Source organism: Mustelus asterias, chromosome 1 (genome assembly GCF_964213995.1).
Source record: "Mustelus asterias chromosome 1, sMusAst1.hap1.1, whole genome shotgun sequence".
Classification (NCBI taxonomy): Eukaryota; Metazoa; Chordata; class Chondrichthyes; order Carcharhiniformes; family Triakidae; genus Mustelus; species Mustelus asterias.
Window position 1 is genome coordinate 158,953,760 of NC_135801.1, and position 27,801 is coordinate 158,981,560.

General features: G+C 42.1%; 1 protein-coding gene across 1 annotated transcript in view; it reads left to right on the forward strand.

Annotated features, from left to right (window-relative positions):
* LOC144499605 (gamma-secretase subunit Aph-1b) overlaps positions 1 to 27,801 on the forward strand; it is a 76,727-nt gene that overhangs the window by 12,247 nt on the left and 36,679 nt on the right. Inside the window, exons 2-3 of the mRNA XM_078221753.1 lie at positions 2,521 to 2,691; positions 17,405 to 17,478. Coding sequence (XP_078077879.1) covers positions 2,521 to 2,691; positions 17,405 to 17,478 — 245 coding nt within the window. The remainder of the gene's footprint in view (positions 1 to 2,520; positions 2,692 to 17,404; positions 17,479 to 27,801) is intronic.

Genomic DNA, 27,801 nt, shown 5'->3' on the forward strand with positions numbered 1-27,801 from the left:
AAGATAGTTGATCGTACTTTTTACTGTTGCAATTTGTACTTGCAAAAAATACCCCAAAATTTTATGTTGTCATTTGGAAAGGAAGCCCAGTGGTTGCTCTTGGGAAGGAAGTGTAAGCCACTATACTGAACTTTCGACCCTCTCTTAAAAGTCATTCACAGAGCAACATGCTTAATATTTTTAGGTGACCGGATAACTTTCTGAAATAGGCATATAATAAGATGAAAATGGTGTTTTTACCCGTCAGTGTGAGCAGCTGTTACTGTTTAATAAAAAATATTCAACCAGCTGAGGTCAAAAATACAATGAATCAATTACATTTTTGAAAGGAGCTGGCAAGAATTGTTCATTAATTAAAAACCTATTTTTCTTATTAATTTAAGCCTTCCCATAGGGAGCCAACAAATAAAATAGCTAATTATCCACCTAGTTGAAAGTTGAAGTTTTGCTGTGATTTGAGCTCTGATTTAACATTAGGGTCGTGAGTTGGATTACGTTTCTGCTTGGCTTAGAAAATGCATATAATTTTGATAAAGAAAATTACATTTGACAAGAAATTAATTTTTGACAAGCTGTGAGGATATGTGCTTCAAAGTTATGCATATGGAATGTTTGCATGTGCGACTGGCCACTTGGATCCTGGGATATATAGTTGTTCCGCAACCAGCATTTAGTTCTTTTGTATTAAAGATCACATTCCTGTTTACACCATCCTACAGCCCATAGCTTTCTTTTCCCCCATATGCCTGCTTTCTTTCTACTTCTAATAAGTTGTTGCCAACAGGTTTCATTGTTCGCCTCCATCAGTTATTTCCTGTATTACTACTTGTGACAGTCTGAATATAATTTGTATATGTATGAGTACATTGAGCGAGGGAGAATTTGAAATACCTTCCTAGAGTCAAGGCCTCTGGGTTGAGAAATCCCAATACTACAAGATTACTTGCTGCATGTGATGGGGAATGAAAGACATCTCACTGAGGAAGGGTGGGAATCAGTGGTTTGGGGTATTGCTATTGATGGAATTTTTCTTTTATTAAAATTTTACTTTGTTTTCCTTTTAATATTTTGCCTGGAGTCACTATCCAGGGCGTGCCTGCACCACATTGACTTCAGTGGTTCAAGAAGGCAGCTCTCACCACCTCCTTTTAAACATTGGCCTAGTCGGCAATGCCCACATCCCATGAATGAACAAAAAAAAGCCTAGTCTGCCATAGTCCCTGAAGTGACAGAAACTGAGTCCACAATAATGAACAATGTCAATCTTTTCAATTTCTGTAGCTTCTGTATGCCAAACCTGCCCGGATAAAATACTTTCTGCAAAGCCACAGAAATGAAAATAGCCGCCGGCGTTGTGTTCCTCTTGAGCTTCTTCCCTTGTATTCTCTTCCAGCTTCTATGTCAAAGGAATTTCTGGTAGTTGGTGTGGCAATGCCATGTATTATGCATCTTTTAAAAAACCATGTATATAAAACTCTTTGGATCCTGTTTTAGGTTAAAATTTAACAATGTCACTTCTTACAAGTGACCAACATATGATTTCAGTCTTTTTCTAGCAACCATTACAAAATTAATTACAGTAAATAAATGCTCGGTTGGAGATAAAAGGAGTGTTGTTCTGGATGGATATCCATGCCTTCTGTAATTTCTGAATAGATTTCTTTAACACTAGTATCAAACTTTTTAACAGCTTAATACTTAAAATGTGTGTTAGTACTGTGTGTGGAATGCAGATTAATTATAATGTAGCACTTGTTTTGTGATATCGCAGTAGGATTGTAAATTTGGAAGATGGAGGTTAAATGATCAGCAGAATGCTGAATAGTAGGAAATATACATAAGAAAACGGTGTACTGGAGCTGAATATTTATTCCTGGTGTGGTGGTAGTCACTTTGAATTAGCAGTAAAGAATCTTTGGAAAAACTAGAAAAACACAGAAGTCCAAATGACGTCCATTTGTTTTGTGAAGGTTCAGCAGTAAAGGTTCAGCAGTGGCACCTGCAGTAATTTTGCTTTACTTTCCAGATGGTATGTAGTGTAGAAATGAAAATGCTGTCTGCAGAAGCCTTAAAGCTACTGCCAGCCTGGTTTTACCTGTCATTCATTATATGGTCTTCTGTTGCTGACGACACTGTAAATATTACAGCATATCATGGAGCCTTGCAGCCAAAATCATTGGGTAGCACAATGGCCAGCACTGCTGCCTTGCAGCACCACGGACCAGGGTTCATTTCTGGCCCCAGGTGACTCTCTGTTTGGAGTTTGCACATTCTCCCCGTGTCTGCACGGGCTTCCTCCCACAGTCCAAAGATGTACAGGTTAGGATGATTGGCCATGCTAAATTTCCCCTTAGTAGGGTAAATACGTGGCATTACTGGGATAGGGCCTGGGTGGGACTGTTATCGGTGCAGGCGCGATGAGCTGAATGGCCTCCTCCAGCACTGTAGGGGTTCAATGATTCTGAGATAAGGTAACTAACTTATTGCCATCTTAATAATTGAACAATATCTGTGTTGCAGGGCATTTTTCTGGTTACTCTCCTTGCTGCTGTCTTCGTTAGTGTGGTTTATTGCTGTAAAGGCCAGCAATGAGAAGGATGCAGAACTCCAGAAATCTCTCATTATCTTTGGTGTGATGTTCTCCGTATTACTTCAGGAGGTCTTTCGGTTTGCTTATTACAAGCTATTAAGGTATGTATAAATGTGCAAATTACTATATGCCAGTACTGCCACTTGCTTTATTCTATCCTCGCTTCTGAGATGTGAATCATCGGGTAAAAAGGCGACCAACTTAGTATCTGCATTGGTGTATATCATACAATGCTGCGCCCTCAAAAAGAGTAAGGTACTCTTAAAAATTGTCCTCCTGGATGTCCTGTGACGATACCTGTGCATGTGAAGGTCTTGGGGACCAAAAGAGAGACAGATTTAGTTTTGGCAAAGTCATCATCATGCTAATCGCCATACTCAATTTTATCATCGTTTAGTCATTGATAAAATTAAGCCAGTTTGCACGACAGAAATATTTGTATCTGTGAGTACCCTGACTCTGACTGAGAGGGATGCAAAGTGCCACTTGTCTCCAGCGCACCCTCTTCTGGGTTGGTGAACTGGACTATACCTGATCCCCCCCCCGCCCCACACACACCCCTCTGTGACTGAACGAAGGTGATGGGTGCAACGCTAAGTTTTGAGGGTGACACATGTACTGCATTGCATAAATAAACCTACGTTTGATGAAGGGACACCGGCCTCGGAGCAGTAATTGCAATTACATTGCCGGGAGCTTTCTTTAGGGGGGTTCTAACAGTGCGAAGGAGATGGATGAGCAGACTTGTTGACAAGTTTTCAAGGTGTGTAACAAAAATAGAATAATAATAGGTGACTTTAATGACCTTGATTCAGACTGCACAAAATTAATGCTGAGCGCTGTGAAGGAGAGAAATTTATGGTATGTGTACAGAACTATCTTGATCAATACATTCTCCCGATTGAGGTGAATATCACCAATGGATGAACAAATGAGGACATTTCAGGTTCCTGGGAAACTGCGATATATTCTGGAGCAAGAGCACCTGTACAGGATATTCCGATTGTGCCTGAAGAAAGCTGGGACCAATGTTCTCGCTGAGAGATTAAGTAGTACTGTTGAGGAAGATTTAAACTAACTTGGCAGGGAGAGGGGTGGGGAGCCAGGAAGGAGAAGAAATGTGATTAGAGGCCATAGAGATATAAAAGATAGTAAAATTAGAAATATTCCAAAACTTTCAGACTAGATTGAGGAAAATGAACAAAAGGAGGTACGTATGAACATATAAATGCATTAGCATCTGAATTAGGAGTTGGCCACTTGGCCCCTTAAGCCTGCTCTGCCATTCAGTAAGATCATGGCTGATTTAATTATAATCTCAACTCCACATTCTTGTTTACTGCCGGTTGATAGCCTTTCAGCCCCTCTTTATTAAGAATCTTATCTACCTCTGCCTTTAAAATATTCAAAGACTCTGCTTCCACCGCCTTTTAAAGAAGAGTTCCAAAGACTCATGACCCTCAGAGAAAAAATATTCTCCTCATCTGTCTTAAATGAGCAACCCTTTATTTTTTAAACAGTGACCTCTAGTTGTATATTCTCCAACAAGAAGAAACATCCTTTCCACATCCACCCTGTCGTGGCCCCTCAGGATCTTGCATGTTTCAATCAAGTTTCCTCTGACTCATCTAAACATCCTGCAGGTACAAGCATGGGGACAGCACGATGGCACAGTGGTTAGAACATAAGAACATAAGAAATAGGAGCAGGAGTAGGCCATCTAGCCCCTCGAGCCTGCCCCGCCATTCAATAAGATCATGGCTGATCTGATAGTGGTTTAGTTCCACTTACCCGCCCGCTCCCCATAACCCTTAATTCCCTATTGATCAGAAATCTATCTACCTGTGACTTAAACATATTTAACGAGGTAGCCTCCACTGCTTCAATGGGCAGAGAATTCCAGAGATTCACTACCCTCTGAGAGAAGAAGTTCCTCCTCAACTCTGATCTAAACTGACTCCCCCTTATTTTGAGGCTGTGTCCTCTAGTTCTTGTTTCCTTTCTAAGTGGAAAGAATCTCTCTGCCTCTACCCTGTCTAGCCCCTTCATTATCTTATATGTCTCTATAAGATCTCCCCTCAGCCTTCTAAACTCCAACGAGTACAGGCCCAATCTACTCAATCTCTCCTCATAAGCTAACCCCCTCATTTTCGGTATCAACTTGGTGAACCTTCTCTGTACTCCCTTCAAGGCCAATACATCCTTCCGCAAATAAGGGGACCAAAATTGCACACAGTACTCCAGTTGCGGCCGCACCAGTACCTTGTACAATTGCAGCAAGACCTCCCTGCTTTTATACTCCATCCCCTTCGCGATAAAGGCCAACATTCCATTTGCCGCCTTGATCACCTGCTGCACCTGCCTCGTAGTGCCAGGGACAATTCTGGCCTTGGGTGACTGTGTGGAGTTTGCATGTTCTCCCTGTGTCTGTGGGTTTCCTCCGGCTGTTCCGGTTTCCTTCTGCAGTCCAAAGATGTGCAGGTTAGGTTGATTGGCCATGCTAAATTGCTCCTTAGTGTCAGCGGGATTCGCAAGGTAAATACGTGGGGATTGGGCCTGGGTGGCTTTGTTGATGGTGCAGGTTCAATGGGCTGAATGGCCTCCGGCACTGTAGGGGTTCTGTGATTCTACAAGTAGCCTGTTCAACCTTTTCTCGTACAACAACTTCCCCTTTCAGGTTTAGTAACCCCTCTCTGAACTGCTTCCAATGCATTTACATCCTTCGTTAAACAAGGAAACCAATACTGAACACAGTACTCCAGATATGGTCTCACCAATGCTTTGTATAACTAAAGCATAACCTCCCTACTCTTTTATTGAATTCCCTTTGCAATAAAAATTAACAATCTATGAGCTTTCTGAATCACTTCCTGTTACTCTAGGATACCTAGATCCCTCTCTATTTCAGAGCTGTGCAATCTCTCACCATTTAGAAAATAAGCCTCTTTTTTTATTCTTGCCAAAATGGACAATTTAGTGCCCGGCGCCAAACGGTTTGCCTCCTGGCCCCTTTCTAATTGCGCAAATCGGATCGCATCTCGAAAGGGCGTGAGGCCGATTAGTATATTTAAAGTAGCATTTAAAGAGAAAGCTAGCTAGAAATATAAAAACAGATACTTTAAAACAAAAAAATTGACAAAGTGAGCACTGGTCCTACAGAAAGTGAGTCTGGAGAATTAATACTGGAAAATTTTGATTTGATTTATTTGATTTGATTTATTATTGTCACATGTATTAACATATAGCGAAACATATTGTTTCTTGCGCTCTATACAGACAAAACATACCGTTCATAGAGAAGGAAACAAGAGAGTGCAGAATGTAGTGTTACAGTCATGGCTAGGGTGTAGAGAAAGATCAACTTAATGCACGTTTTCCCACATTATACTCCGTTTGCCAGATTTTTCCCACTCACCTAACCTATCTGTATCCCTTTGTAGCCTCCATATTCCCTCTTTACAACTTACCTTTCAACCTATCTTTATATCATCAGCAAATTTAGCAACTATACCGACTGTCACTTCATCCAAGTTATTGATATAAATTGTAAAATGTTGAGGCCCCAAACTGATCTCTGTGGCACACCACTCATTACATCTTGGCAACCAGAAAATGACCCATTAATGCTTATTCTCTGTTTCCTAACCAATATTCTATCCATGATAATATGTTACCCCATACACCATGAGCTTTTATTTTTCGCAGTAACCTTTGATGTGGCACCTTATCAAATTTGGGGTATTACTTGTATCCTCTGATGAAGACCAATGCAAGATGTCTTTTCAATTCGTCTGCAATCTCCCTTATTTTCCAGTAGTAATTCTCCAAACTCACTTTCTGTAGGACCAGTGCCCATTTTGTTAACTTTTTTTGTTTTAAAGTATCTGTTTTTATATTTCTAGCTAGCTTCCTCTTTAAATGCTACTTTAAATATGCTAATCGGCCTCGCGCTCTTTCAAGATGCGATCCGGTTCGCGCAATTAGAAAGGGGCCAGGAGGCAAACCGTTTGGCGCCGGGCACTAAACCGAATTTAGGCCCATACATTATTCTTCAGGACTTGCACCGGGCGTGTTGAGATTGGAAAATTGCCCCTGTTGGGGCGGTACGGTAGCACAGTGGTTAGCACTACTGCTTCACAGCTCCAGGGACCTGGGTTCGATTCCCGGCTTGGGTCACTGTCTGTGTGGAGTTTGCACATTCTCCTCGTGTCTGCGTGGGTTTCCTCCGGGTGCTCCGGTTTCCTCCCACAGTCCAAAGATGTGCGGGTTAGGTTGATTGGCCATGCTAAAATTGCCCCTTAGTGTCCTGGGATGCGTAGATTAGAGGGATTAGCGGGTAAAATATGTAGGGATATGGGGGTAGGGCCTGGGTGGGATTGTGGTCGGTGCAGACTCGATGGGCCGAATGGCCTCTTTCTGTACCGTAGGGTTTCTATGATTTCTATGATTTGATTAATAACCCCATGATTATCACCACACCTTTCTGACAAGCTCCCATTATTCCATCCTTTATACTCTGCCCTACCATGTGAGCACTGTTAAGAGGCCTGGACACCATTCCCCCAAGTGACTTAATCTCTACCCAAATCACTTCTACATCTGGTTCCCTGAACTTAGGTCATCCCTCTCTATTGTGCTAACACCATCATTAATTAACAGTCATCTGTCCACCTTTTCCAGGCTTCCTGTCCTTCTGGAATATCATGTACTCTTCAATATTCAGGTCCCACTCTATGTCATCTGCAGCTATGTCTCTGTGACGACTCTCAGATTGTGCTTATTTATTTCTATTTGAGCTATCAGTTCATCTGTTTTGTTTCAAATGCCATGTGCTTTCAGATATAGGTTCTTTAGTTTTGTCCTTTTATTATTTTGTGTGTATGTCGAAGTGTGTGATGTAACTAATAAAGTTGGTGAGTTTCAGGAACAAATTGTACATGGCATTACAACATGGTTGCTTTAGCTGAAACAAGGTCAAGAATGGGTTCTTAATATTCCTAGTTACCAAGTGTTGCGAAATGATAAAGAAGGAAAATGAGGAGGAGGTGTGCTCTATTGATTAAGGATGATGTCAGTGTTCTAAATAGGATATACTAGATGGTTCTAGGACTGAATCTATTTGACTTGAGTTAAGGAACAGAAGAGGAGTAGTTACTGTAATGACTTTGAGGCCCACAATGTGGACCTCTTAGAATAAGAGCTCCCATATTAAGGCTTGTCCAGTCAGTGAGCCCTGCATGTGTACATAATATGGAGTGTCAGGGTTATTGGCACTCCGGGTTTATACTCTCTACGCGGAAGTACCTGTCTGAGTGTCGCTCGCTATCTAAATAAATCTACACCAGCCTCAGAGCAGTTATTTCAGGAGTTCTTTTTAAGGGGGTTCTAACAGTGCGAAGGAGATGGATGAGCAAACCTGTTGACAAATTTTCAAGGTGTGTAACAAAAATAGAATAAGAATAGGAGACTTTAATGACCTTAATTCAGTCTGCACAAAATTAATGCTGAGGGTAGTAAAGGAGAGGAATTTATGGTATATGTACAGAACTATCTAAATCAATACATTCTCCGTCTAGCAAGGAGGTAAACGGTGTTGGATCTGCTGGCAAACGAAATAGAGCAAGTGGATTGTATTACAGTAGAAAATCATTCAGCTAACGGTCGCCACAACATAATTTGTTTTAAAGCAATTGTAAAAGAGACCAGGAAGTAGTGAAAGTAAATTATTCAGCCAAGGGAAAGAGCTAATTTCTGTGATTTTAATAAGAGGGCTAGTAAGGCAGATAGTAAAAGGTGATTGCAGAGTAAAGCATTAATAGAAGAATGGAGGGCATGAGTGTTCAGGTACAAATTAAGTATATTCCTTTGAAGGAAAAGGGTAGAGTTTCCAAAGCTAATGCACTCGAGATGACAATGGAAATAAAAGATAAAACAAAAATGAAAAAGGAGGTTTCTGGCAAATGTCATGAGCAAGATGGAATTAATAACCAGAAAGGTTATGGAAAACATAGGAGGAAATTGAAGAAGTTAATGAGGAAGACAGAGAGGCTGCACAAAAAGATTAACAGGCCACATTAAACTGAACACCAAAATGTTTTATAAACAAATAAAATGCAAGGAGAATTGCTGGGATAGAAATTTGTCCTATTACTTATTATAAACCTAAAGGGGACACAGTAGCATAGTGCCACTGGACTAGTAATCCAGAGGCCCAGATGATTGTTCTGGAGACATGGCTTCAAATCCCATCTGGTTCATTAGTGTCCTTTAGGGAAGGAAATCTGGTCTGGTCAACCACATTTGTGCACACTCTCTTCAAATACAGCTGAGATCCTGCAGGTATGCATTACACTGCTGCACAGCTATCGAGACATAAAACCTGCAAGTCAATATTAATGGTGCAATTCATTAGCAATTGCAAATTCCAGCCCATTAGTTGACTTGTGGGTTTCTCCTGCTACAATTCCATCATCCTGCTCAGCCACCCATCTCCAATCAACCTCCCTTCCCCCCAATTTGCTTGATAGTCATTGTCAAATTAATATTGGAGCCATTGTGTCTGTGTTGGCCCTTTCCTAGAGCAATCTAAGACTAATCCTACTGCTTTCCCCATACGAGCCAGTGGCCCAGATCTCCTGGTCAGCAATGGGTGTGTTTGCCTGCCACTGACTGTGGTTTGAATGGCCCACTTACCTTCTTGCACTGAAACCGTAGGACCGTCTGGTCTTGGCTCCACTTTGAATCTGGGGACGAGCAGAGAGGAGGCCAAATGGCAAAGCATAACTACAGTGATGCCTTGCAGCCTCTTTTCATCATAAACCGAAGACACGCTCCTTCAGATCTAGTGCAATAATTTGCTGAAATTTTAAGTGGACCTATCAACCCACAATGCATCTCCTCTCCCCGCATCCCTGACAATGTGCCGCTTCCCCTCTCCAAACATACCTTCTATATTGTAAAAAAGAATAATCAGATGGCTATATTTACCTATGGGTGATTTGGATAGTTTTATATTGCACCTGTTTTCAGCATTAATTAAACAGCAGTAAGAAATTGTATGAATAGTTAATTGCTATAGTAACAGACATTCATCGACACATGAGTGTCTGCCTAAAGGTGCTTGATTGTTATGTTGTCCTCCATCTGGCGAGAACTTTTTTCATGCAGTATTGATGTTGCGAAAACAGAAGTTGTTTATTGGCAGAAGTTGACATGATTAATTGTTGGCGTTTGATGAAGTTTTAGTCGTGCATGCTACAATTTTTCATCCAACTGCCAGTAAAGTTCAGGGGTATTATTTAGTTAGGTTAATGTTCTTTGTTATGAGGTTGGTTTATATACACAATTGAACTGCACTGTTAGGACCCCTCTCGGGACTGATGGGAAAGATGGTTAAAATAAGGTGTTCGGTGAGTTGCTGCATTAGAATAACAAAGAAATTATAAGTTTGAATTGAACTCTGTTTTTGACATGGGTTGCATCTAATTATTCATCTATCTTTCCATACGTATAGTTCCTATTTTATTGATCAGCACAAAAGGTCTTCATTTGCAGGTCATGAAAGGCAAATCTTTGGCCTTTGCATGCCACATGTTTGGTGGAATTTTCTGCTCGCATCAGCAATGGGAATTGTGGCAGGCAGGACCCTAAATGTGGAATGATGGGAAGAGTCAGTTTGCTGTTGGTGGGAAATTAGTTTGGAATTTTGTTCTTCCAATTTTGATGGCGGTTTAAAGGTCGAGTTTCCTGATGATCCATGTCAGGAACCACTTCTGCATTCATTTGCATCTCATGAACGGTCATTAAAAGTTCAATTTGGTGGAGTTACATCCTCCCTCCAATTAAGGAGGATTATTAGAATGATCTGTTTCCTGACTGCATAAGTGACGTGCACCTGGTGAGCTCCACTTTGTCAACATCTTAGAGTTATGTGCATGCTGCTCTTGCCTACCTTTAAGAGCATTGCTATGAGATTTCGGGTGCTTGTATCACAAGCTGGACAGGGAGACAGGCTTGCAGAGAAAGGGATGGATGTCCAGAGAAGGGTCGGTGGTACTGACAATGAGGTCCTGGGGGGAGAACACAGTGTATTTGTTGTATGAGGGAATAGTTACAACGAGAGGGGGAAGTGGGATACAGTAAGGCAGAGGTTCAGGGTGTGAGTTGGGTAGGTGAAGTTACATTGTGTGGGTCGCAGGGGGACAAGACAGATGGCTTGGATAACAGAATGGGCAGCGTCACGGTGGGTATGGGGAGGGTGAATGCTCTTGAAGGGAGGAAAGCTATATAGAGGTGAATCATTATTGGGCCCAGGGTGACCTTCGACCCCATGAGGTAATGGTGCAGTGGGCAACTTCCTGCCTGCCCTGCCATGAGATTTGCCAAACTACTTGCTAATGCATAATTAATGAGTTGAAAAGCAGAAGATCATATGTATTCACCCTTTCCGCTGTCCAGCAGGGATCATGCCTGCCCACCACTGCACTTTTTCCCATTCTGGAGACTTTCTGCCTATCATCTGATGCTGGAATATTACATTACGGTTTAACACCAGTCACAGACAGTTTCATTAAGATGGTCAGCTGATTTTCCTTCTTGTTCAATGTTTCATCTTCAGCGACAATGGTTTTACATTTCCTCTTCAGGGCCACACAGTTGCAATAGTGCTCTTTGCTAAGTTGAGGTTTTGTAAGATTTTGTTTTCAGAGACGATGTCAATCTTCTTGCTATCTTCAGGCACATTGCCTTGTTATAATTGCCTCCTTGGACCTCTGACCTCCTTGCAATTTGAATGCAGATGGTATGTGTCTTATCAGGCAATGATGCCTGTTACGTGATTCACAGTACAAGAAGTTATATGATTTGATTTATTCGATTTATTATTGTCGCATGTATTGGTACATAATGAAAAATATTATTTCTTGTGTGCTATATAGACAAAGCATACCATTCATAGAGTACATTGGGGAGAAGGAAAAGTGAGGGTGCAGAATGTAGTATTACAGTCATATCTGGGGTGTAGAGAAAGATCAACTTGATATGAGGTAGGTCCATTCAGAAGTCTGATGGCAGCAGGGAAGAAGCTGTTCTTGAATCAGTTGGAACATGTTTTCAGACTTTTGTATCTTTTTCCCAATGGAAGAAGGTGGAAGAGAGTATGTCCGGGGTGTGTGGGGTACTTGATTATGTTGGCTGCTTTTCCGAGGCAGCAGGAAAAGTAGACAGTCAGTGGATGGGAGGCTGGTTTGCGTGATGGATTGGGCTACGTTCACGACCCTTTGTAGTTTCTTGCGGTCTTAGGCAGAGCAGGAGCCATACCAAGCTGTGATACAACCAGAAAGGATGCCTTCTCTGGTGCATCTGTAAACATTGGTGAGAGTCGGAGCTAACATGCCGAATTTCCTTAGCTTCCTGAGAAAGTAGAGGTTATCTATCAGTCATGGCTTGAATTCTAGAGAGATCACTATTTGTCCAGTTAGATCCAGCTTAAGTGTTCACTGTCATTGGGCTGAATTTCATTGGGAGTAAAGGAGTCTTGCCATTTGGTTCAGTAGAAGTGGGAGCTCATTCAAAGCATTGTTCATTATAGTGACATTATACTTTATGTAGAATTCATTTTATGTATTTTTGACAAATTACGGTTATAGTATTATTGGTTACATCAGTGTGGTAAAACATTTCATCCAAACTAGCATAGCACTGTTGGATATTCCAAAAATGATGGAGCAAACGATAACATCTGACTGCTTCACTCTAGTGTTGATCGATTTTAAAATCTTCCAATTCTTTTATTATGGATCTTCGCAAACTTAAAACCTTGTTTTCCATCATGAGCTTCAATTTAAATGGCAATTTGCTCATTGTCACTGTGTCATATAAGAATAAATAGTTTCGAAAATGGGGAAATATAAATTCGAGAAACTTGTAACCTGCAGCATAAAGTCTCTTTAAACAGTGTTTTTGATATTGATTATATAATTAATAGGAAAACATCTTATTCCTCTGACCATAATGCCTTCTCCACTATAATCTGTGCAGTGAGACTGGTTGAGGAGGATATGAGTGCCAGGAATTTAATTTTAATAAACCATTGGCAGATGGAAACAAGTTTGCACTTGGCATGATTTCGGTGGATAGAAGTACCTATAAGATTCTATAGCTGAGATGCCAATGCTGTTACTTGCTGAATAATCAGTGTGTGCTGCTGGAAGCTGAGGAGAGTATGTACAGCTGCAGATGCTGTCTCCAAGAACTGTGTGAAATATTGCCAAAGCATTTGTATTGGGTTAACTTTACTGTAGAACAATAATTATTTTTGCTTGTTTGAATTAGAAATATTTCAAAAATTTATTCCCACCTGCAAAATTTTGAGTTTATGATGTTGAAACCTGAATACTGAACATTTGCGAATGTAATTTGATCTGTCACTACCTCCTTTAAAAAAAAAATCTACCCTCAATTGTCTGCTGGAACTATCCACTTCCCATCTCAATGTAATTTTCTCTCAGGTCCTTGAGCATCTTTTGGATGCATCTACCTCGCACTAAGTTGATCCTTCTCTACACCCTAGCTATGACTGCAACACTACATTCTGCACTCTCTCCTTTCCTTCTCTATAATGGTATGCTTTCTCTGTATAGCATGCAAGAAACAATACTTTTCACTGTATACTAATACATATGACAACAATAAATCAAATCTTGTCACCTTCCACTCCATTTCTCTCAAAGCATCCTGTTTAATTCCTCTACCCTACTAACAACACTTGATTGCTCATGTACTAACACAAATAATATCCCCTGTTTTCGTGCTGCCTTGTATATCCTGTGAGGGGTTGGTTAGCTTATTTGGCTAGATGGCTAGCATGCGGTTCAGAATAACGGCCGCAGCTTGATTCCCATTCCAGCTGAGGTACATGGGGCCTATCAACTTGCCCTACCCCCAAGAGTAGAAGGCACAGCAAGCCACCGCTGACAAAAAACTGCCAAGGAGATGGTTCGGGATGAAGCATCAGCAGAGACTGGGCCAAGGGCTTGCATTCTGGCAGGGCACACACAAATGAATGTTGCCTGCCCTCACCTTCTGTGCAGGATTTGATGATACTTATTTTGTTTTAACAGTTGTCCATGTGACTGCTCTCATATCTTTCTTTGCTACATGTGCAAATGCAGCTAGCATATTTCCAGTAAAGGCTTTTCTTTCTGCCCCACAAAGTCACTTCCAAAGCATCTCAGGATATATTGTTGGCCCCTTTTTTTTTTCAATATATGTGCATGCTGCTGTTCGATGACACAAACATGTTTAGAGTTAACTATCATATGTATGCTGATTACACTTTTTCCACCACTTACCTGAACCCTGTAGCCCTTCAGGTTGCCGGACCAGTATTCATAGAATTATAGAATCCCTACAGTGCAGAAGAGGCAGTTCAGCCCATCGAGTCTGCCCCTGACTCTCCGACAATATCTCACCAAGGCCCTGTTTTCCCCATCCTATCCCTGTAATCCCACACATTTACTTTGGCTAATCCATCTAACCTACACATCTTTGGATTGTGGGTTATGAATTATTTGGTTATGAATGTCAAAGTTTCTTTGAACAAAATATCAGGGAGACTGAAACCACCATAAAATCCACTCCCATGCTACTAACTCCATTTCTGGCTACTTGGTTAAGGATGAGCCACACTATGTGAGATCTTGGCATTCTGTTTGAGCCTCCGTGATCTCTATATCCTATCAATCACCAAGATTACTTACTTCCACTTAGCCCTAACTTCAATTCTCTTGCTTTTGCAAGATCATATCCAGGATTTTGTGATTTCTAGCTTTGAATTCTCCATCATCCCGTAGCCATTGTTCAAAATCCTACTGCCTGTATGCTATCTGAAACCAAGCGCCTGCCCGTCCCCCAGATCCTCCACAACTTTGATAGCCCCCTTTTCTTGTGTTGAATTTAAAATCCTCAATCTCATTTTCAGATCAATCCACAGCCTCGTATCAACTTATCTCTGCACACTCCTCCAGTCTTCTATCCTAACCCCCTCATTTCCCTTTAAACGCTTTGTTTTGTGCATAACTTCACTCCTTCCATCACATCATTGACTTGGGCTGCCTTGGTTCTAATCTATTTATTTTCCTCCTGATACACCTCCATCCTTCAACCTGCATCAGAGGACTGCCATCTGAGAGAAAAAACCCATTGAAATCCTATAGGAGCTGAATTTCATACTTACCTTGCAGTCTTAAGAGATCTCATCTATTGTTAAACAAAGAACAAAGAAAATTACAGCACAGGAACAGGCCCTTCGGCCCTCCAAGCCTGCACCGACCATACTGCTTGACTGAACTAAAAACCCCTACCCTTCCGGGGACCATATCCCTCTATTACCAGCCTATTCATGTATTTGTCAAGACACCCCTTAAAAGTCAGACACAGGTCCATAAACCTGAGATTATTAAAGTGTTGCTCTTGTATGTAACATTGCTCACTATTGTGTCATGTAATGCCATATACCTGAATGTCATGAAGCAAAATCAATGTTGTTACAACCACAGCTGATGATTGAGTTGTGGCTGAGCAAGCCAGGCCCTGGAGTGAAATCTGTCTCACTGATGACAAACTATATTTTTATTGTGAAAATGAGGAGGAAGAGCTACTGACTTCAAAAGCATAGACTCCAGTAACACCTTCAGAATTTTAGAAATAAAAAAAATAATTAAAAAGAAAAAAAAACCTGAAGCACGCAATATAAAAGTTACGCAGTTAAAACAGTTTTGCAGAACAATCTCAAATAAGCATGCTAAGTCAAAAATACATGAGTAAACTATCTTTTTCATAACAACTCCTTAGATTTTAGCCATAACAGTCCAGTAAATATTATTCAAGTCAAGGCATTGTTGTCACTTTAATAATGGTACACTTCACCACTTCTCAGACACTTCCAATCTGCTGTGGAATTCCCAAAGGAGGTTTAGAAACAAACTGTTTCCTAAAAGAAAGACTCCCCTGAGTTAACATTGGTGATGCCTCCAATTCAAAACTTTCACGGCTTCTCAGTATTACGCATGAAGGAGCTGGCCTTCAGAGATTCCCCCACAGCAACTCAACTCAATTAAACACCCCTTTCACGTCTGGTTCCTTTGTCCTTAAACACCCCTTTGAACTCAACTTCCCCAAATATAAAAATCTCTTTTCCCCCATATTTGGGTCAATAAAATTTAATATGTCCTCCCTGTTTATTCATGGAGCCCCTGTAAAGTGAAAATGTTCCCTGTCACCTCTGAACTCCCTTTTGAAATTCCACAGTTGAAAACCCAGTTTCCCCACTTATCTCACAATGCAAATTTCAGATCCAACCTATTATAACTCAAACTTACCATAACCTAGCAGCTTTAACCTTTCATCTCTCAGACCTCACAGGCAACCTGTCCCTTGGAACCTTCTCTTTGGTCACAAGCGAACACCCAGTTTTCTTTAACTACACAGAAATTATAAGCAAAAAATATACATTTCTCATCACAACATTAATGCTTCAGAACTGCACCTGTACATTGCACATTCAGATGTAAGTCCCACTTTGAGTGCTGTCCATTCACTGGAAAGATGGAGGCTGAGGGGAGACCTGATAGATGTCAACAAAATTATGAGAGGCATAGACAGGGTGGATTCGGAGGCTTTTTCCAAGAGTGGAAGTGTCAATTACAAGGGGGCACAAGTTCAAGGTGACAGGGAAAGATTTAGGGGAGATATGTGGGGGAGGTTTTTCATGCAGAGAGTGGTGGGTGCTTGGGACATGCTGCCAGAGGAGGTGGTAGAAGCAGGTACATTAGCAACATTTAAGAGGCATCTGGATGGGTACATGAATAGGGAGGAAATAGAGGGATATGGACTGAGTAAGGGCAGAAGTTTTTTTAAAGCTAGAGCATCATGATCAGCACAAGCTTGGAGGGCCGAAGGGCCTGTACGTTTCTTTGTTCTTTGGTCTTTTCGCTCTTGCTACAGATTTGTCCATTTCATAGAATCCTTACCGTGCAGAAGGAGGTCATTCGGCCCATCGAGTCTGCACTGACCACAATCCCACCCAGGCCCTACTATACACTCACATATTTACCCTGCTAATCCCCTGACACTAGGGTCAATTTAGTTTGGCCAATCATCCTAACCCGCACATCTTTGGAGTGTGGGAGGAAACCGGAGCACCCGGAGGAAACCCAAGCAGACACGGAGGATGTGCAAACTCCACACAGACAGAGGCCGGAATTGAACCCGGGTCCCTGGCGCTGTGAGGCAGCAGTGCTAACCGCTGTCATTGTGCCGCCCATTTGGCAAGTGTCGCAGCTGTGGTGCTCCTTCTGGTCAAATAACTAGCCGGCACTTTCTGTCCTGACTCGTGCACTGGAACTAGATACTTGAACAAGGTAGTTGAACAGCACCAGAGCCTTTGTGACCATATCACAGAACATTACCACTCTTGGAAGAAGTGAAAAAAGAATCATTCCAAAAAACAGTACTAAATATTTGACAGTGGAAAATATGTGGTTTGTATTTGTTTTGAAAATTGCTTTATAGTTTATTTAATTGGAATTTTCAACTTTGCTTCAGTGATTTTCATGAGTCATGTTCCCGCTGTAGAATTTTTGCATCAGGTTGCAAAATTTGGTGGTTACTTGAGATTTGTCTGCACCACACAGTATGTGACCGAAGAAAGCTGACCACTATCAGTTAAAATATAATGAAATGTTATATTTGTTTATTTTCCTCTCCCAATGAGTGGTGGGTTATTAATACAGGTATTTTTTTTCATTCCTGTAGAAAGGCGAATGAAGGCTTAGCAGCACTAAGTGAAGATGGGAGGTCACCCCTATCAGTCCAGCAAATGGCCTATGGTGAGACAGAATTTGATTGTAAAAACTGTTGCATGCTATTTTGAATATTATAGATACATTTTCCAACAGTCTGTGCCGGGAAGTGTAAACATGGAGCTGGGTCTTGTAGCCAAACGAGCCCGATGTTAATTAGAGTTTAATTTTAGTTCTTTAATTTATACGGGGAGGTGTTCTAACAGAAGATCAGTCATCTTTCAGAGGCTCTGGGTTAAGTTATAGCAAGAAGTCTCACAACACCAGGTTAAAGTCCTGTTGTGAGACTTCTTACTGTGTTTACCCCAGTCCAACGCTGGCATCTCCACATCCTGGCTACCATTAAGTTATAGCCGCAGTTGTCTAAACTGTGGGGCAGTTTAGAAGGCATGGTTGGTAAGTTTGCAGATGACATCATGATTGGTGGCATAGTGGACAGTGAAGACGGTTATCTAGGATTGCAACAGGATCTTGATCAATTGGGCCAGTGGGCTGATGAATGGCAGATGGAGTTTAATTTAGATAAATGCAAGGTGATGCATTTTGGTAAATTGAACCAGGGCAGGACTTACTCAATTAATGGTAGGATGTTGGGGAGAGTGAGAGAACTAAGAGATCTAGGGGTACATATTCATAGCTCCTTCAAAGTGAAGTCACAGTGGACAGGGTGGTGAAGAAGGCATTCGGCATGTTGGTCAAAACGTTGAATACAGGAGTTGGGACGTCTTGTTGAAGTTGTACAAGACATTGTTAAGGCCACACTTGGAATACTGTGTACAGTTCTGGTCACCCTATTATAGAAAGGCTATTATTAAACTAGAAAGAGTGCAGAAAAGATATACCAGGATGCTGCGGGACTTGATGGTTTGAATTATGAGGAGAGGCTGGATAGACTGGGATTTTTTTCCCTGGAGTGTAGGAAACTTAGGGGTGATTTTATAGAGGTCTATAAAATAACGAGTACAAGGTACATAGTCAATATCATTTCCCAAAGGTAGGGGAGTCTAAAACTAGAGGGCACAGGTTTAAGGTGAGAGGGCAGAGATACAAAAGGGTCCAGAGGGGCAATTTTTTCACTGAGGATGGTGAGTGTCTGGAACGAGCTCCCAGAGGCAGTAGTAGAGGCGGGTACCATTTTGTCTTTTAAAAAGCATTCAGACAGTTACATGGGTCAAATGGGTAAAGAGGGATATGGGCCAAACGTGGGGAATTGGGACTAACTTCATGGTTTAAAAAAAACGGCGGCATGGACAAGTTGGGCTGAAGGGCCTGTTTCCATGCTGTAAACCTCTGACTATGACTCTATAAATGGAGATCAAGAAAAATGGAAATGTAGATTTGAATGGGTATTCAGCCCCTTGAACCAGTTCCACTATTGAATTAGATTTTGGTGGGATTAGAGTGTGGTAAATGATCAAAGATGCGATTGGGGGCAGGCACTGGCTAGCAGCAGCTTGTAGTTTTCAAGTTGATCTGAGGTGCATTATTGCACCTCCTGGTTCCACATTCATAAACCTTTCATTTTGGTACCTGGGCCATGCAGAAGTGAACCCCATGGTCACAAAGATGACCAAGAATTCAACTCCCCTTTGGAGTTTGATTGTCTTGTACTGTGGAGTTACTAAGTATCTCTTAAGCAGTTGTGTAATGCTTGAAAGGTTAGACATAAAATGGTTGGTAGCATTGGCTGCTAATGTAGAGCCATTTACTCGAATCATTTCTATCTTGATCTGGATTCACACTGTCCAAATGAGAACTCAGACGAAGGACCAACTCCACCCTTCCCACAGCTCCCTAACCTGCTGATTATTTCCAGAATTTTATAGTTTCATTTTACTTGTTGAACTTCTGGAAATTTCCATCTGTTTCTATGTACTCTGATGCAAATACGAAGTTTATAAGATTGCCATATGTTGGACTTTCTCCTTTAGGATGATACGAAAAAAATGAAGGGGTCATGTGACCTCTGAATTCTGCTTTAAAACAAGCTTGGGTGGTCTTGTTGCTATGGGAACAAGAGGGGCTTGCAGGTTCCCTGCTGTGGTCCCAACTTTTTCTTTCAGGCAGGACTGGAGAGGACATTGAAGTCTGAATAAAATCATAAATATTGTTGCATACAGGCTATCGCGTTCTATTTGTGCTTCGCTTTATTACTACTTTGAATAGTTATCTTTGTCTTTTTACACTTTTCAATTCATACCAATTGAACGCTGTTTATAGTCCCAGCAAGTAAATTACAAATGTGTGCCGACACTAAATTTAGAGCACTCGGCTGACAATTTGAAATAATGGGCATGTGTTTTGAAGTGAAGCTTAAAGCTCTAACCGGCCCCCCCGCAACTGCAGCATGATTAGTCAATTGCCTTTGGTAGAGTAAAAAGTCACCATTGTCCCAGATGCTCGCCCCTTTGAAGGGTGGGGGTGGGGGGTGAGGGGGGAGCTGACTGGTGCTGATTTTAACCTGAGGATCACCACACCTGCATATTTCCAATTTCACAAAAATGAGAAACATGGCCCATAATTAACTGTTAAATTAACAGTGAGGCTAATAACGTTTGCTGTTATTGATTTGCAAGTGCTACTGTAGCTTTCTAGTTGAACTCCATGGAGTTTCACTTAGCAGCACATGTTAAACTTGTTTCCACAGCACTTGGAATGTTTCTCATTTTTGTGAAATGGAGAAAAAAGTGAAAATGCATTAATTTTAAACCCATCATAAAAAACCAAAAATGAAGAAAAGTGTGAGATGCTAATCTTCACAGCTACAAACCCAGAGTTCATGCTTCTTAATAAGTTTGCATGTGAATTGCAGGCTGGTGTAGAAATGAAGTTAAATGCAGTAATCCAAAAGCATTTGGCTGAAATATTCCATTAAGCTGTAAAAATGGCAGCTCATTGTCTGCCTTGCCACTGAAATGTATGGAACAGCGAGAAATTTCTGTACTTGCACAATAGACAGGAAATAACCTCAACACAGTAATTTCAACCTGAATATGTTTCTAATGATGTGATATGTTTATTACTGCCAATTAACCCCTGTGGCACTGAAAATTAACCATTACAAATGTGGAGTGTCATTCCTTCAGGTTTAAATGTATGATTTTTTTTAAAAAAGCTTTTCCTTTGTTTCTTTCCCCTCCTTATGCAGTCTATCCTTTTCCCTGTTTTTCCTTTTGTGCTGGAATTGACACTGCATTTATCCAGTCTAATTTACATTGCCTTCACTTGCACCATTTATTTCACAATCTGATTTATTAAGGCAATGCAGTTGCTAGTTCAGTTCAATCATGTCCTAAATGCCTGGTTTTCCTTGATGCTATCAGCTCATTGTTTCAGCAACGTGCCCTGCAAACATTTTATAAACATAAGCGTGCAAGGGCAGGTCTGTTGGAAACTCTGCCATTGTTATTTTTGCCACAGTTGCTGCTCTGTGTAGTGCTCCATCTTGTGGCTCTGCTTAATAGTTTGAAATAGAAAGTAGCCTGGAGTTCACAGGCGTGGCTTATTAAGGAACACGAACTCTGGGTTCGTAGCTGTGAAGACTTAGCACCCCACACCTTTCTTCACTTGTAGTTTTCATGATGGGTTTAAAATAAATGCATTTCATTTTTTTCAATATTTCCAATTTCACAAAAATGAGAAACATTCCAGGATCACAAAGCAAAGTTTCTAAGTGCTCTGGAAATGAATTCAACATGGACTGTAGGTTAAACTCCAGGGAATTCAACTAGAAACATCTCTCTCTCCTCCACGCGCTCTTTTCATCCCCCCACCCGCCAAGTAAAATCAAACTCGTGCAGTAGGTCCAAATCCAGTCCAAGCATGCTGCAACTTATCAAGATGAGTTTAACAGACAATATTTTAAAAAGGTTTGTGTCCTTCCTCCCCTTTGGATATTGGAGCTTTTATTTGTCCGTGGAGTTTAAGTTTCATTTATTGAATGAAGAGCATAACTGCACCAGATATTTTTTTCTCCTCAAGAGCTCCTAAATGAATTTTGGAAATGCTGGGCCCGATTTTACCATCGCGTTGCACCCATTTTCGGGCGCGAAAACTTGGTCAAGTTGGGCATGAGGCGAGTAGCGCAATCTGCCCTGCCTCCGCGCTGGTTCCCCCTTTACCAAGGCCCGAAAATGGCCACGATCGGGACTGCGCCCAAAACGCCCACAATTGCATGCATTTAAATTAACTTAATGGGCTTCATGCCCAACTTTACCAGCATTCCCCCTTTTACCACCGCGTTCGCCCATCCAGAATTGGCGCGCAACAGGCATGCTCCATATAAATCCGATTCGGGCGCTCCATTGGTGAGGGTTCCTGAGGAGGTAACTGCCTTGCATCCGATGGCTCTCTGCTTGGGATTGTTGGGGGGGGTGGGGGGGTGGAGGTGAAAGGGGAGTCCACTGCCATTCTGCCTGTGATCAGTGTGAGGAATGGCGATGCGCTGCCACTCTGCCTGTGATCAGAGGGGGGAGGGGCCTGCAATTGATCTGGGTGGCAGAGAGGGTGGGGGGATAAGGGGGTCAGTAATGTTGTCAGGGTGGGGCAATGTCTGTGAGGACCAGCGGGAGTCATTGTCTGGCCCGGGAGTGATGTGGCAGGGGAGCAGCATTCTATCATTTTTTTTGTGCATGCGCACTTGGAGGTGCTGATTGGAGCTGCAGGGTTTAGGGCGCGTTAAGCCCCGCCCACAGGCTTGTGCAGTGTGATTCGGACCTGCTGATATTTTTGCAGACAGTGTGTGTGTCGGGGCGCCTGAGAACGGGTCTAAAAGTCGGATCTGAAACACTCCCAATTTCAAGTCCGCCCAGCACTTGGAATCAAAATGGTAAAATAGGGCCCGCTGTGTCAATCCAGTCTCATGCATAATGGGTATCTTTTTATTATTTGTTCGTGCTCACTTATTCCTCCTCGTGTCCACTAGTTTATTGCCTACTCAAATGACGACAGCTATTTAGTTCCTTTCTATGCTCACCAATCCCAACATTTGGTCTCCATTATCAGGAGTCTCGCTGTTTGGCCTGCCTCCACATTGTAAAATCCAGCCTGGTAGTGTGATTGGCTCCACAAGTATAGTGGCATCTGCACTTGACACTCAGACCAATGTTGTAATAGTAAAATTACATAATTTACAAGTGAGTAGCTTGCACTCCTTTCTTGCACAACTGACTGTCTGCTTTAAGAAAGCCACAGTAAGAGTTTTAACAACACCAGGTTAAAGTCCAACAGGTTTATTTGGTAGCAAATGCCATTAGCTTTCGGAGCGCTGCTCCTTTGTCAGATGGAGTGGATATCTGCTCATAAACAAGGCATACAAAGACACAAACTCAAGTTACAGAATACTGATTAGAATGTGAATTCTGTAGCTTGAGTTTGTGCCGCTGTATGCCTTGTTTATGAGCAGATTTCCACTCCATCTGACGAAGGAGCAGCGCTCCGAAAGCTAATGGCATTTGCTACCAAATAAACCTGTTGGACTTTCACCTAGTGTTGTTAAAACTCTTACTGTATTTACCCCAGTCCAACGCCGGCATCTCCACATTAAGAAAGACAACCAACCATGATATTCGGTAATTTTTTTGTAAGTGAAGGAGAGCAAAGGAATTTTTTTTTTGCAATAACAAATTGCATTTATATAGGTCTTTAATATAATAAAACCTCCCAATGTGCTTTTGGTGGCACGGTGGTTAGTACTGCTGTCTAATAGTGCCAAGGTTCCGGGTTTGATTCCCAGCTTGGGTCACTCTCTGTGTGGAGTTTGTGCATTCTCCCTGTGTCTGCGTGTGTTTCCTCCGGGTTCTCTGGTTTTCTCCCACAGTCCAAAGATGTGCAGTATAGTTGAATTGGCCAAGGTAAATTCTCCTTCAGTGTACCCGAACAGGCGCCGGAGTGTGGCAACTAGGGGATTTTCACAGTAACTTCATTGCAGTGTTAATGTAAGCCTATTAGTGACACTAATAAATAAATGTTATCAAAAGCCTGATCAAGGTTTTCTTGTAGAGCCGCAACCGTATTCAGCTTACATATGCACTGGTTTAGATCAAATCTTTTTTTAAAATCAAGAAACTAACTAGTTGTGTTATACTTAAATACTTCAAACTTTAAACTTGTCAAAACATTTCTTAGCGCCTTAAAAAGGTGAGAAATTACACAAAATTTATTTCCCTAATTCTCAATATGTCCGAGGTTATTCTTAACTGTAGTTTCTAATGCTGCATACTTAATACTCAGGTTTCTGCCCAGCCCCTCTCTCTCCCATCTTTGCTGGATCGTTATCATTTTTTATAAAGTTAAGAATTATTTCAGTTTTGGAGCAATTGTTTGTTCATTTCCAAATTGTGCTTTTTATAATTTATGCATCAAGCAACCTGTGTCATGGTTAATCTTCAGATAAACATGATTTGAACACTTCCTGCTCAAGAAAGTCATCCAGGCTGTAAAAGGGAGTTTCCTACCAGTTTATCAGACTTTACTAGGGCTCTTTCAAGCTAGACTCTTTTTGCCTTGGTGCCAAGGGCAGTCATGCTCACTTCTTCTTTTGAGTTCAGCTCTCTTATCTGTGTTTGGACCTCGGCAGTAATGAGATCAGGAGTTGAGTGGCCCTGGTGAAACCCAAACTGAACGTCGATAAGCAGGTTGTTGCTGTTGTAAAGGTTGCTTGATAGCACTGTCGAAAACATCTTTCATTACTTTGCTGATGATCAAGAGTAGGCTGATGGGGCAATAATTAGCCAAGTTGGATTTTCCCTACTTTTTGTTGACAGTTTAAAGTTTATTTATTAGTGTCATAAGTAGGCTTGCCTTAATACTGCAATGAAGTCACTGTGAAAATCCCCTAGTCGCCACACTCCGACGCCTGTTTGGGTACACTGAGGGAGAATTTAACATGGCCAATGTACCTAACCAGCACGTCTGGTGAGCTTGACGTCCATGGTAGGGAAGTTGTTAGAGAGGATTCTTAGAGATAGGATGTATGCGCGTTTAGAAAGGAATAAACTCAATAACGATAGCCAGCATGGTTTTGTGAGAGGGAGGTCATGCCTCACTAACCTGGTGGAGTTTTTTTGAAGAAGTGACTAGAATGGTTGACGAGGGAAGGGCTGTGGATATCGTCTATATGGACTTTAGTAAAGCGTTTGACAAAGTCCCTCATGGTAGGTTGGTGCAAAAGGTTGGATCTCATGGGATAAAGGGGGAGGTGGCTAGATGGGTGGAGAACTGGCTTGGTCACAGAAGACAGAGGGTGGTAGTGGAAGGGTCTTTTTCCGGCTGGATGCCTGTGACTAGTGGTGATCCGCAGGGCTCTGTATTGGGACCTCTGCTGTTTGTGATTTATATAAACGATCTGGAAGAAGGTGTAACTGGGGTGATCAGTAAGTTTGCGGACGACACAAAAATGGCTGGACTTGCAGACAGTGCGGAGCATTGTCAGAGGCTACAGAAGGATATAGATAGGCTGGAAATTTGGGCAAAGAAATGGCAGATGGAGTTCAATCCAGATAAATGCGAAGTGATGCATTTTGGTAGAACTAACGTAGGGGGGAGCTATACGATAAATGGCAGAACCATAAAGGGTGTAGATACGCAGAGGGACCTGGGTGTGCAAGTCCACAGATCCTTGAAGGTGACGTCACAGGTGGAGAAGGTAGTGAAGAAGGCATATGGCATGCTTGCCTTTATAGGACGGGGCATAGAGTATAAAAGTTGGGGTCTGATGTTGCAGATGTATAGAACGTTGGTTCGGCCCCATTTGGAATACTGCGTCCAGTTCTGGTCGGCACACTGTCAGAAGGACGTGGAGGCTTTGGAGAGAGTGCAGAGGAGGTTTACCAGGATGTTGCCTGGTATGGAAGGGCTTAGTTATGAGGAGAGATTGGGTAAACTGGGGTTATTCTCACTGGAAAGACGGAGGATGAGGGGTGACCTAATAGAGGTGTATAAAATTATGAAAGGCATAGATAGGGTGAACAGTGGGAAGCTTTTCCCCAGGTCGGTGGTGACGTTCACGAGGGGTCATAGGTTCAATGTAAGGGGGGGGAGGTTTAACAAGGACATATTTTACACAGAGGGTGGTGGGGGCCTGGAATGCGCTGCCGGGCAAGGTGGTGGAGGCGGACACACTGGGAACGTTTAAGACTTATCTAGATAGCCACATGAACGGAGTGGGAATGGAGGGATACAAAAGAATGGTCTAGTTTGGACCAGGGAGCGGCGCGGGCTTGGAGGGCCGAAGGGCCTGTTCCTGTGCTGTATTGTTCTTTGTTCTTTGTTTTGTCTTTCGGACTGTGGGAGGAAACCGGGGAACCCGGAGGAAACCCACACAGACACGGGGAATGTGCAGACTCCACACAGGCAGTGACCCAAGCTGGGAATCGAACCCGGGTCCCTGATGCTGTGAGGCAGCAGTGCTAACCACTGCCGCCGCGACAGAGCATGCTGGACAATTTTCTACATTGTCTGGTAGATACCAATGCTTTAGCTATTATGGAACAGTTTGGCTAAAGACGTGGGTAGTTTTCGAGCACAAAAGTTCTCCAGTACTGCAGCTGAACTGTTGTCAAGGCCTTAGCTTTGCTGTATCCAAAGCCTTCAGCTGTTTCTTGACATCACGTGGATTGAATTGAATTGTCTGAAGACTGGCATCAAAAACCAATTTAGCCTACTCCGGTTTTCATGAAATCAGTTCTCAACACTGGGTGTCATTCACTTTGCAATCACCGTATACTACAACCTGCCCACTTCTTGAGTAAACTTTTCTCCCTCTTCCGATGCATTATTTTTAATGCCTCCTATTGTACTTAACATCGACCACACCAAAAAATAGGATTAATTGCACAACTGCTTGATATATTTTGTTTCCATTAAAGATTAATATTTTTAGAATCCCTATTATAATTGCTCCATAATTCTTGTGCTTTCTGTAATATCCTTGCAATTTTTTTCCTCTATCTTTCCACTAGTTGGTGGCCTATAGACTATACCTAGCAATGTAATCGCCTCTTTTTTGTTTGTTGACTCCAACAAATAGATTCCTGGGGGACATTCTCTCTCTCCAGCACTGAAATGTTCTCTGTAATCAATCCTGCCTCCCCTCTATCTTTTCTTCTTTTCCTATTTTGCTGAATACGTGTATCCAGGATATTTAATACCTGATCCTGCCCTCCTTTGAGTCATGTCTCTGTTATCGCCACAATATCACATTGCACCTGGACATGTGCACCTGCATCACACTAATCTTATTAATCACACTCGGTCCATTCACAGATGTATTTAATGCTTTTCTCCTTATTCTGAACCCACCAAATCACATCCTACTCTAGTGTTATATGCCTTTTCTAGTATTCTGCGCACCTTGGTATTTCTCTCTTATATTACCTCCTGGTTCCTACATTTCTGTCAGTTAGTTTAAACCCACCCCCAGGAGCAAATAGCTCCAGAAGGGAGTTGGTCTGGGTTCTGTTTAGGTACAATGTGTCCAACCTATACAGGTCCCAACTTCCCCAGAGCTGGTCCCAGTGTCCCAGGAATCTAAAACCCTTCTTCCTGCATAATCATTCCAGCCATGTGTTCACTGCTTTTTGCTGTTATTTCTATACTCACATGTACGTGATACCTGTGTCATTAGTACCAATGTGGACCATGGCTGCTGACTGGTCTCACTTCCCCACAGGGTGCTTTGCAGCAACTTGGTGATATCCTTGACCCTGGCATGAAGGGACCAACATACCACCCTTTAGCCACAGTCCATTTGTTCCCTAACCATTGAAACTCCAATCACTATTGCTCTTCCAGTTTTCTTTGTGCTCCCTGTACAGATGAGCCAACCATGGCACCACTGACTTGGCTGTAGCTGCACTTCCCAGATGAATTATCACTTTCATTGGAGAGTGAGATGCGCTCAGGACAGTTGCACTATCTGCCTGTTTGTTTTTGCACGCCTGATGATAACCCACTTCCCCTGTCCAAGCATATTCTTAAGATGCGAGGTGACTGTATTCATGTTCTATCCACAAAGCCCTCAACCCCACTGATGTGCCAAAGTGACATTTGGTGCTGCTGAAGTTCTGAACCCCAGATCTCAAGCTACTGCAATTAGTGATGCATCCTGCAGATATGGTTATCTCTGACACTGGAAGCATCCTGGAGTTCCCACAAGGCATGGAATATGCACTTGAGGTTGGTTAGTATGCAGGTACAGCAAGTGATAACAAAGGCAAATGGAATGCTGATTATTACAAGGGATATTGAATATAAAAGTAGGGAGGTTTTGTCAGTGTGCAAGCTGTTGGTGAGACTTTCTAAGAACTAGGAGTGGGAGTAGGCAATTTTAGCCCCTTGAGCCTGCTCTGT